Here is an 11,137-nt window from a genome sequence, read left to right on the forward strand (position 1 = left end):
CAAGTTTATTTATTGCTCTTGAAACTGGGATCACTGACTTTTGTCAGGTAGCTTATAAATAACCTGTAATGGGGCAATCATTTGTGCTTGCTTTCCACAGAAAGGTAGTAATTACAAATACCACTTTTGGTATTGGGGTACAGTTGGTTTAATATTCGCACATTCTCCTTAATAATATATTTTCATTAAAGTATTCTTTGAAAATTCTAAATAGTGAAATCATGTTAGCAGCCAACGACTATCAATGTACAACATTGTTTATGGTCAATTAAATAGAGCTAAAGTTGTTTTGAAGTCACTTTTACATGCAATTTCACACTGAATTTTTGATAAAGGGACAATATAGGGACCGTGTCACTAGTTGTCAATGTTCACAAATGAATGAGTGTGGGAATATAAAGATAACTTACCTCAATCTTAAATGGCATGTCTCTAAAAACTGTAATGAATAAAAATACCTTGAAGGCTGCACGATGTCGCCTCACAGGAAAAAGCTGCTGGTTCGAGCCTCAGCTGGGTCAGTTGGTATTTCTGTGTGGAGTTTGCATGTTCTCCCCGTGTTGGCGTGGGTTTCCTCTGGGTGCTCTGGTTTCCCCCACAAGCTCAAAGACATGTGGTATAGATGAATGGGGTAAGCTAGATTGTTCGTAGTGTATGTGTGTGAATGAGAGTGTATGGGTGTTTCCCAGTGATGGGTTGCAGCTGGAATGGCATCCTCTGTATAAAACACATGCTGGATAAGTTGGCGGTTCATTCTGCTGTGTCAACCCCAGATTAATAAAGGGATTAAATCAAAAAGAAAATGAATGAATGAAAAATACCAAAACAATTTAATCTTTATTTTTGTTTACATTACATGAAATATTGACATCTAGTCCCAGTCTCCTCAGAAGTGTTTAATATTGATCAAATAAATTCCTCTCAGTCCACTGTAAAAACGTTATTAGGCACTGTGGCACTGTGATTAGTGTGCAGAGCCAAAGACAAATCACAAATTGCTCTTCCACTTCTTGTCATCTGAGCCTTCAGCTAAAGGAAAACAAAAAATAATGTTAATAAAGACAACATCTCTAAAATGTCTGTGTGAAAAAGAGCATTGATGTAACATTGCACACAAAGCTTTCACAAATAAACACCTGTACATGTGGGCACACACACATACAGTCATCTTTACACAGCCAATTTAAGCGGGTCTGTGTCCTCTCAGAATTCAGTGTAAAGATGAAATGCCGCATTAAACGGTTTTGTCTAAATACACAGTTTTGAAAATGTAATGCAGCTTCAGTTGTGGTTTCTGTGCTGTCTTCGCTGTGTACAGATGCTTATAGAGACACACTGACACACATACCCAGGCATATTTTTCCATCCTTCAGCAGTTTCCTTAAATGGTGCAACAAGTTAAACTCTGCTGCTCTGTGCAGGTGTTCAGGGGTCTCCTAGAATGAAAGCAACATGAAAAAACACAGTTAAAAACAAATCGAAGATAATTCAGCAGAGATAATAACCTTGAAAGTTTATTCTAATAACCTTTGAGTTTTCTATGAGTAAATAATGAGATGATTAAAATAAGAAGATCTAATCTTGCTGTGCGTTCTACAATTTCCTATAAAGTCACTAATTGTTGTTTTTTTGTTAAAATATATTTCGCTGAATGCTGAATTTTGTGCTGGTAAATTGTGCTGGTAGATTGTTTACCATGGATAAATGAATAATGACACTAAAATGTGGTAGGAAGTCTTAATGTGACATTCACTGTGTCTTTAATTCAGATATTTTGTTCAATAAAGCTGAATCACTTAGAAATGAATCAGGTGACTCTTTATGAATCAAATATTGAATCACTCACTCAATAAACTAAATTGTAACTCACTTCAACTGAGCGAATCACGCGATTTGTGTGTTTGGTATGTAAAATTCCAGCGAATCGCATAACTCACGCGAATAGCGCCGCACGATGTCTATTCACGTCTTTGCATTGACTTGAAAATCACTTGCGCTTGATGCTTCATCTATGTCTGGTGTGAACACACTATAATGCTGTGTTCACCCCAGATGTGGCGTGTGCAAATAAAATCGCGCTATTTACACGTAAATAGACGTGTGAACATTTTGAGTTTACTTGCTTTATTCGCGCATCAAATTCACTTCATGGTAAACGTGGATTCTTCTGTCTGTCTGGTGACTCTAGTTTTGTTGCTAAATGGTTAACATGGATTTTACTGAGAAAGTAGCTGTGCTTTATGTGCTTTAGGATGGCTGATAAACAGCGTAGATTCGTTCGGCGCTGTGTCTGAGTCCACTAGATCTTTTCAGAGGTGCACCCAGCTCTGTGAGTTTATAAACTCCTCCAGAAACTATAACTGGGTGATGGAAGCTTTCAGCGGTGCTTCTGACTGAGCAGAGCCCAGTTTGATGATTGGTGTCCAGTGTCGGCAGGAGGATTTCCCCTCGGGACACCAACTTCAGGCACTACGTCATAATCATGCCCCTACTAGAGCAAACTCCTGATTGGTTAACGCGGCGCGAATGTCCAATAAAGTTCAGATTTTCCAACTCAAACGTCAAACGTGCAAAAACGCTCAATGAATCAAGTCATTCGCACTGCCTGATTTGCACAAATCGGGCCACAGTATGTCTATTTGCGTCTTTGCGTGTAAATCACTCGGCCTTGTTGCTTCATGTCTTGTGTAAACACATCAAAAGAGCTTGCTTAGCTGGTTCAGGTGTTTTTAAGTGGAGCTGGAGCTAAACTCTCCAGAACCGAATTTAGACACCCCTGTTCTAGAGGTATGTATAACAGTCACAAACATGGAATTGAATAATAAAGTCTAAAGAAAAAGCGTGATTAAATTATGCTATAACTGTGCTTGAAAGACTTGAACCTTGTACACCACTTTGACCAGTTCACTGGAGGTGAATGCGGTGCCGCTGTTCTCCAGCAGAACGTTCAGGATCTGCTGTTCTCTTGCATTTCGGTGGATTATATACTCATGGATCTTAGAACCTGCATCGTGGACCACCGGTCCATGACCTGACACAAACAACACACACAAATATACACAAAAAACACATTAGGCGTAAATTTAAAGCCCTTCCCCTTCACACTCTGTTTCACGGGCCAAGGGGAAGAATAGAATTGGGATTGGGCCTTAGTGTCACCACAAATATGACGCACAAAGCACACTAGAAAAAAAGTGATAAACATACCTGGATATATGAGGTCTGCCTTTATGCTGAGGAGCTTCTGCAATGACTTCATATAATCATGGAGGTCCTCGAACACAGCCGTGCCCTCACCCAGAATGCAGTCACCTGAAAACACCGCCTGTTCCTCCTCCAGGAGCAATGCCATGTGATCATCTGTGTGTCCCGGCGTAAACAGCACACTACATGTACACAATATTGGAAAAAAAAAGATTAGGTAATAAATATATAAATGTAAACACTCAGCGACTTTTTTTTTCTTTTTCAATCAATATTTGCCAAATTTTGTTTAACAGAGCAAGGAATTTTTCACAGTACTTTCTATAATAAATTTTAGAAAATTTAGGCTAGAATTAAAGCCGTTTTATTTTTTTAAGCATTTAAGGTCAATATTATTAGCCCCCTTAAGCAATACATTTTTGATAGTCTACAGAACAAACCATCATTATACAGACATGCCTAATTACCCTAACTTGCCTAATTAACCTAGTTAAGCCTTTAAATGTCACTTTAAGCTGAATACTAGTATCTTAAAAAAATTCTAGTAAATTATCATGTGCTGCCATTGTGGCAAAGATGAAAGAAATCTGTTATTAGAAATTAGTTATTAAAACTTTAATGCGTAGAAATGTGTTTAAAAAAAATCTCCTTTCTGTTAAACAGAAATTGGGGAAAATATCCCTTTTATGAAAAGTTTCAAAGTTTATTGAAAATCTATATACATTTAAATATGTATATGTATAGCATGTGTTTTTTATTGTCATAACAGATATATTTAATGTCAAATGAAACAAAATACTTATTCTGACCTCTACTTATTACATTGTATGTAATACTACACTAAATTTAATTGCATATAAATTTTAACTTTTATATATATTATGTTCCTTTAAATATTTAAAAACCTTTTTTGTTAATAAATGGGTAAATAAAAAATGATGATTTTTATTAAAAACATCATTCATTCATTCACTACCACATGTCTTCTGGCTGTGGGGGAAACCGGAGCACCTGGAGGAAACCCACGCGAACGCAGGGAAAACATGCAAACTCCACACAGAAACGCCAACTGACCCAGCCGAGGCTCGAACCAGCAACCTTCTTGCTGTGAGACGACAGCATTACCTACTGCGCCACTGCATCGCCCGGCCAGAACATTTCAGTAATAAATGTACAATTAAAAACAACGAGCAAATGAACACATAAATTAAATAAGATTTTTAGCATTAACACATGATAAAAATTGCTTAGCAATGTCGCCTCACAGCAAAAGGGTTGCTGGGTCAAGTCCCTGAAGGGCCAGTTGGCGTTTCTGTGTGGAGTTTGATTGTTCTCCCCTCCGGGTGCTCCGGTTTTCCCACACAGGCCAAAGACATGCACTATGGTGAATTAAATAATCTAAAATTGGCCATAGTGTATGAGTGTGTGTGACAGTGTATGGCCGTTTCCCAGTACTGGGTTGAAGCTGGAAGGGCATCCGCTGCATAAAACATATGCTCGAATAGTTGGTGGTTCATTCTGCTGTGGCAACCCCTGACATAGAGACTAAGCTGAAGGAAAAGGAATGAATGAGAGCTCATTTCATAAAATAGTCTTCTGCGGTGATTAAAAGCAGGACAGTCCAGTAGAATGTGTTTTATTGAAAGAGGAATGGTGCAGTACAAGCACTGAGTGGGGTCTTCACCTTTAAGCAAAAAACCATGAATGTTTCTTGTATGTCCAATGCGACATCTGGTAAAAATCGCTTGATCAAATCTAGTCTTAAAATGTCTTAAAATTTAGTTAAAGATTTCAGGTTGTATTTCATACAGTTTATTATTTTTGATAAATGGGTAAAACATAAGCTTTTAAAAGTACAGTGATTAAATAAAAATATTTAAAATTACAATTATTTAGTATCTTGTTGTCCCTAAATGTCAAATGCATCTTGTTCTGAATATGCCTGACAAGAATTTAGATCGACTACTACTATAGTAAATTACATACTACTATAGTAAATTACATTTAAAAATAAAAACAAACCCTGTTTTTACTGTATTCGTGATCAAATAAATAAAATTGCTGAACATAAACAAAATCTTCCCCACATCATACTTTTCAGCGCCATTGTGTAAATAATACTGTACAAACATGTAAACATAACAGAGGACGATTATGTATAGGATGTTTGCTGTGTTTACCGTAACGTGGCCCCTTCCGTCTGTATTACATCTCCGTCATTTAGATATGAATATTTCTTCTTATCGTCTCCAATGATCTCTTCCTGTGGAGGACAGCGGGGCAGTTTACTGACCCTCAGCTCTGCATCTGCACAAGACATGCAGGAGATGAAAAGAAAAGAGTTTATACATAATAAGATACTTATAGTAATTATGCATTATAAGTTATATTTTATTTACTAGATGTTTGTAATTGTATGTTTTTTTGCATTTTTTTCAGGGATATTATTACATAATATGCAATAGGAGAAAAGCTCAGCGTTGTCTCTGATTTTAAATATTTAGGTCTAATTTTAGATTCACAATTGACATTCCAAAAACATGCCAAGAAGGTCATTATAATTGTTCAATTTGATCTGGTCAACTCTAGACATATACGACCTTACTTGACTAATGAAGCAGCAAAACTTTTTATGCACTCCATGATTTTCTCACATTACATATTGTCTTACTAGTTGGTAACACACCAGTAAAACCGTTTTAAAATGAAATGAATCACTTTACAAACAGGCTCTTAACGTATTTGATCAGAAGTCTATTAGGTAATTGTAATATAATACAGAAACACTATTTATTGAGCTTTGATAATATGAAACGGCTCCACCTCCATTATGCAAGTTTGTGACACACAAGAATAATAATGGTTGAGCAACACGATTTATTACTAGAGGAGACTGTGCTGTGCAGTTTAAATGTGCAACTTTCACACCATCAGTCTTCTCAGAGCCAATCATTTCTGGAACACACTTCCTTTTGATTTAAGGGGTGTTACAAATTATTTAACATTTAAATACAAGTTAAAGAAATGGCTAAAAGCAAATCAAGTTTGTAATTCTTTTCTCTAACTTTTTAATGAAATACTTATTATATGTTTTATCCTTTCGTTGTATGTAACTTTACTGTTATTGTATGTGTTATAATGTGTTTTTTTATTTTTAGGTTGCCTGGCAGTGGGGCAACAGATGAAAATTGTGGCTAACTGTGGCTTATTTATAGTTTTACTGTTGATTAATGAGCATTGTCTCTGTTAAATAAATTAATTTGAAATTTCAATATTTAGAAAATTTTTGTACAATACAATTTGCAAAGTAAAATGTTTTGTCTTTTATTAGATGCATTATATAAGACCTACTGTAGCTTCACCAAACAAGTGGTTCTAATTAGATTTGCATTGTAACCTTAAAATAAAAAGTGAATAATTTTGATAATAATAAGCAATTTAAAATATATATATATATTATTTGATATGCTTTTAGCTCATACAGTCTCAAACCCATTCCATATTAATCTGCATTTTTTTTTTTTCAAAATCCCTGCTAATAAAACCTGGTTGCAAAGTGTTACCTATTGCACTTTATAATGCCCTGACAATGTTTTTTTTTTTAATTGTTCACTCTAAACATTTCTGTATAAAAAAGCAATAAAATGTAGAGGCCCAAAAAAAAAGGAGAGGCTGCACGATAAAAATGGACATTGGGATATTTTGGTATTCTGCAGTATACATTGCGATCTGAATATAATTTCACAAAAGATGACTTTAAATAACTCTTCAAACATCTGCATAAAACATAATAAACAATTTGCAAGCATAGATGAATACAGTAGAACATAGATCTCAAACTCAATTGCTGGAGGGCCGCAGCTCTGCACAGTTTTGCTCCAATCCTATAAAGCACAGCTGATCCAACCAATCAAGGTGTTCATAACTCTTTTGAACACCTTGATTATTTGGATCAGCTGTGCTTTATAGGGTTGGAGCAAAACTGTGCAGAGCTGCGGCCCTCCAGGAATTGAGATTGAGACCTATGTAATAGAATAAAGTAAATGTATTTTTTTTATTGTTTTGTGTTTTATGGTTTTCTGTGGAGTCTAAGCAAATCAATTCAATATTAATCAAATAACATTATTTTGTCTTTATTGTAATAATTAAATACAATTTAATCTTTGTTAAATCTCTAAACTTTAAAACTAACATTTCTTGATTTATAGTCGCTTGATATCTTAGTCACAGTTCCTTAAACACATCTAAATCAAAATCTTTCTCTCTATTAGGGTTCAAATTTGCGATGACTCCACAAATCTTGTTCTGAAATGTGGTTCCTGGTCATTATAATCCCAGCTCAACATTGCAGATCATGCGATGCAACTATTGCAGATATTCACACATTGCGATATCGATGCTAAAGTGATATATTGTGCAGCTCTAGTAGAGTCCCTTTTATTACAACAGTTAAAATAACACTTTTTTTATCTCATGTCAATATCGTTAATAAAAACCATTACAGAAACAACAATATTAGACATCGTCAGATTTTGGTGGTTTATAAGTACAGCTGGCCGATTTGGCCTAAATTCAAAATCTCGATTAATTGAACATTTTATCTCGATTACGATTAATGTGCGATTATTTTATTTATTTATTTAATTGTTTTGCCCTCATAGTTCACTGACAAGTTTTATATGCCATCTAAAGGCATCTCAGGCGCAGCGTTCAATCATCGTCCTACTTGACCAGAGATCAGATGTGGCTGCAAAGTGGCCACAGAAGTAGAAATCAGCCTTTAACAAATTGAAAATTGAAAAAATCGTTCTGGAAAAATTATCTCGATTATAGGTTGTGCATGTCGATTTCGATTACTTTTCGAATTAATCGGCCAGCCCTATTTATGAGGACTCTCCATGGGCGAATAATATATTTATTCTGTAAAATCTCTATTATATATGGCCTTATTTGGCCCTACCCCACCCCTAAACCCAAATTGGGGCAAAGTTGGTATTATTTTCACACATTTAATATCAGAAAAGTATTATTTGCAAATAATAAATAGGGAAATCAAATTAGCAGCCAATGACTATCAAAGTACAACATTGTTCACAGTTTATTAAATAGTGCTAATGCTGTTTTGAAGTTATACTTAAATGTGATTTCAGACCGAATATTCAAAGTAACAATAAGGGAGCGTGTCACAAGCTGTCACTCTTCAAAAATGAACGTATGTGTGGAATATAAAACCAACTTTACCTCAATTAAACCCAACACTCACAGGAAACTTGTGGCAATTAGCGAATGTAAAAAAAGAGTAAGTTTACAAAGAAAAGCATGTCCTCGTAAACCACCTCAACATTGTAATACCTAGGTCATACCCATGTCATTATACAAATGTGTGTCCTCATAAACCAGCACACACACAAACATCACCTGTGTTGAAGTGTGTGAGTATGTCCTGCACTCCTCCAGTGTGGTCGTGATGCCAGTGTGTGACTACAATGTGTTGTATTGAAGTATCGTGCTGTTTCAGAGCCTCGCGCAGACTGACGATATACTCCGGTACCGCGCGCTCACCTGCGTCAATTAACACTCGTCTGACACACACACACACACACGCACGCACGCACGCACACAAACACAGACAGGTTGGTTTATATTCACACATTTGGACTTTCTCCAATTCTAAACCGGGAAATCTCATTAGCAGCTACTCACTATCAAAGTGCAACACTGTTCATACGGAATTAAATTGAGCTGATGTTATGGAATCATATTTACTTGCTATTTCAGATATTATCTGAATATTATATTATTATTATTATATATTCAGAATATTCAAAGTAACGTGATAAACAATATAGAGAGCGTGTCACCAGTTGCCACTGTTCAAAAATGTGCGAATATAACATCAACTTTACCTCGACACACACATAATAAACAGTCACATACCTGTTATTAAAATAAGGTGTACATGGCAAATGGTTTCTACTTGTCAGAGAGTGTTGTAACGTTACCTTCTGCCCGTGCCCACCAGGTATGTGTTGGTGCCCTGCAGTGTCATTGGCCCCGGGTTACATCCCAAAACCCGGACCACTCGCGCCGACAGCTGCTCAATACGAGGAATCACCGCGGACATTTCACTCCGGGTGCAGACAGACGGAGGACGGGCTTTAAATGACCGCCGAAATCCCCCAGAAACAGCAGGACAGGTCAGACTTCAAACTGACAGCACAGTGTTTGGACAGAAACTTCCTGTTCAAAAGTCACACTTCACAAAATAAAAGTCCCCAATGTTTATGTTTTTTGTAAGGACAGTATGACAGTACCTGTAGTGTTTATTTCAGTAGACGTGTATTTTTGTTTGTTGATCTACAAACTACTCATTACATTTCTTCTAAATTTAAAATGAGTATGTAGTCATTTAGAACTTTTGTTTTTGCACAATATTCATTTAACAAAATGGTGTCATGTTTTCTCGTGTTTTTTTTAAACTTCACAATACAATTATTGATCTCAAGAGTCAAAAAATAATATTTTGAGAAACAAATATTTTGATACCCCTGATTTTTAACATAAAAAAATGTTAAAAAAATAGTTTATTCTGACCAACTATCTTTTTCTAAAATGATTTAAATGGCAATATGTTATATTATTATTTATAATTTGGAACAATTTTATCATACCTGATTTGCAGAATAAAATATTTTACTCAAACCCATACCTGATAAATATATTAAAACCAGAATAATATACACTAATTTATTAGGTACATGTTCTAGTACCAGGTTGAACCCCCTTTTGCCTTCAGAATTGCCTTAATTCTTTGTGGCACAGATTCAACAAGGTACTGGAAATATTCCTCAGAGATTTTTGTCCATATTGACATGATAGCATCACGCAGTTGTTGATATGCAGATTTGTCGGCTGCATGTCCATGATGCGAATCTCCCGTTCCACCGCATCCCAAAGATGCTCTATTGGATTGAGTTCTGGTGACTGTGGAGGCCATTTGAGTACAGTGACCTCATTGTCATGTTAAAGAAACCAGTCTGAGACGATTCACGACATGGCACGTTATCCTGCTGGAAGTAGCCATCAGAAGATGAGTACACTGTTGTCTAAAGGGATGGACATAGTCAGCAACAATACTCAGGTAGGCTGTGGCGTTGACACAATGCTCAATAGGTACTAATAGGCCCAAAGTGTGCCAAGAAAATATCCCCCACACTTTACACCAGCACCACCAGCCTGAACTGTTGATACAAGGCAGGATGGATCCATGCTTTCATGTTGTTGATGCCAAATTCTGACCCTACCATCCGAAAGTTGCAGCAGTAATCGAGACTCATCAGACCAGGCAAAATTTTTCCCATCTTCTATTGTCCAGTTTTGGTGAGCCTGTGTGAATTGTAGCTTCAGTTTCCTGTTCTTAACTGACAGGAGTGACACCTGGTGTGGTCTTCTGCTGCTGTAGCTCATCCGCCTCAAGGTTAGACGTGTTGTGCATTCAGAGATGCTCTTCTGCTGACTTCGGTTATAACGAGTGGTTATGTGAGTTACTGTTGCCTTTCTGTCAGCTGGAACCAGTCTGGCCATTCTCCTCTGACCTCTGGCATCAACAAGGCATTTGCGCCCACAGAACTGCCGCTCACTGGATATTTTCTCTTATTGGACCATTCTCTGTAAACCCTAAAGATGGTTGTGCGTGAAAATCCCAGTAGATCAGCAGTTTCTCAAACACTCAGACCAGGCCTTCTGGCACCAACAACCATGCCACGTTCAAAGTCATTTAAATCAACTTTCTTCCCCATTCTGATGCCCAGTTTGAACTGCAGCAGATCGCCTTAACCATGTCTATATGCCTAAATACATTGAGTTGCTGTGATGTGATTGGCAGATTAGAAATTTGTGGTAACGAGCAGTTGGACTCGTGTACCTAATAAAG

General features: G+C 36.6%; 1 protein-coding gene across 1 annotated transcript; it reads right to left on the reverse strand.

Moving 5' to 3' along the window:
* Positions 1-818: 818 nt before the first annotated feature.
* lactb2 (lactamase, beta 2) lies at positions 819-9,441 on the reverse strand. Its single transcript, XM_056479799.1, has 7 exons — positions 9,207-9,441; positions 8,623-8,786; positions 5,385-5,511; positions 3,208-3,386; positions 2,883-3,031; positions 1,349-1,436; positions 819-1,029 (listed from the first exon to the last, which is right to left on the reverse strand). Exons 1-7 carry the CDS (start codon positions 9,326-9,328, stop codon positions 989-991), a joined length of 870 nt encoding a protein of 289 aa, XP_056335774.1. The 5' UTR covers positions 9,329-9,441; the 3' UTR covers positions 819-988.
* Between the last annotated feature and the right edge of the window lie 1,696 nt (positions 9,442-11,137).

The sequence above is a fragment of the Danio aesculapii genome, chromosome 2 (genome assembly GCF_903798145.1).
Source record: "Danio aesculapii chromosome 2, fDanAes4.1, whole genome shotgun sequence".
NCBI classification, from domain to species: domain Eukaryota; kingdom Metazoa; phylum Chordata; class Actinopteri; order Cypriniformes; family Danionidae; genus Danio; species Danio aesculapii.

Excerpts from the sequence above, each read along its gene's own strand:
- lactb2 (XM_056479799.1), bottom strand. The coding sequence starts at position 9,328 with ATGTCCGCGGTGATTCCTCGTATTGAGCAGCTGTCGGCGCGAGTGGTC. Across the intron at positions 1,437-2,882 it reads TGGTCAAAGTGGTGTACAAG|GAGACCCCTGAACACCTGCA; the intron begins GTTCAAGTCTTT and ends CTTTCATTCTAG. Across the intron at positions 1,030-1,348 it reads GGATGGAAAAATATGCCTGG|CTGAAGGCTCAGATGACAAG; the intron begins GTATGTGTGTCA and ends GTTTTCCTTTAG.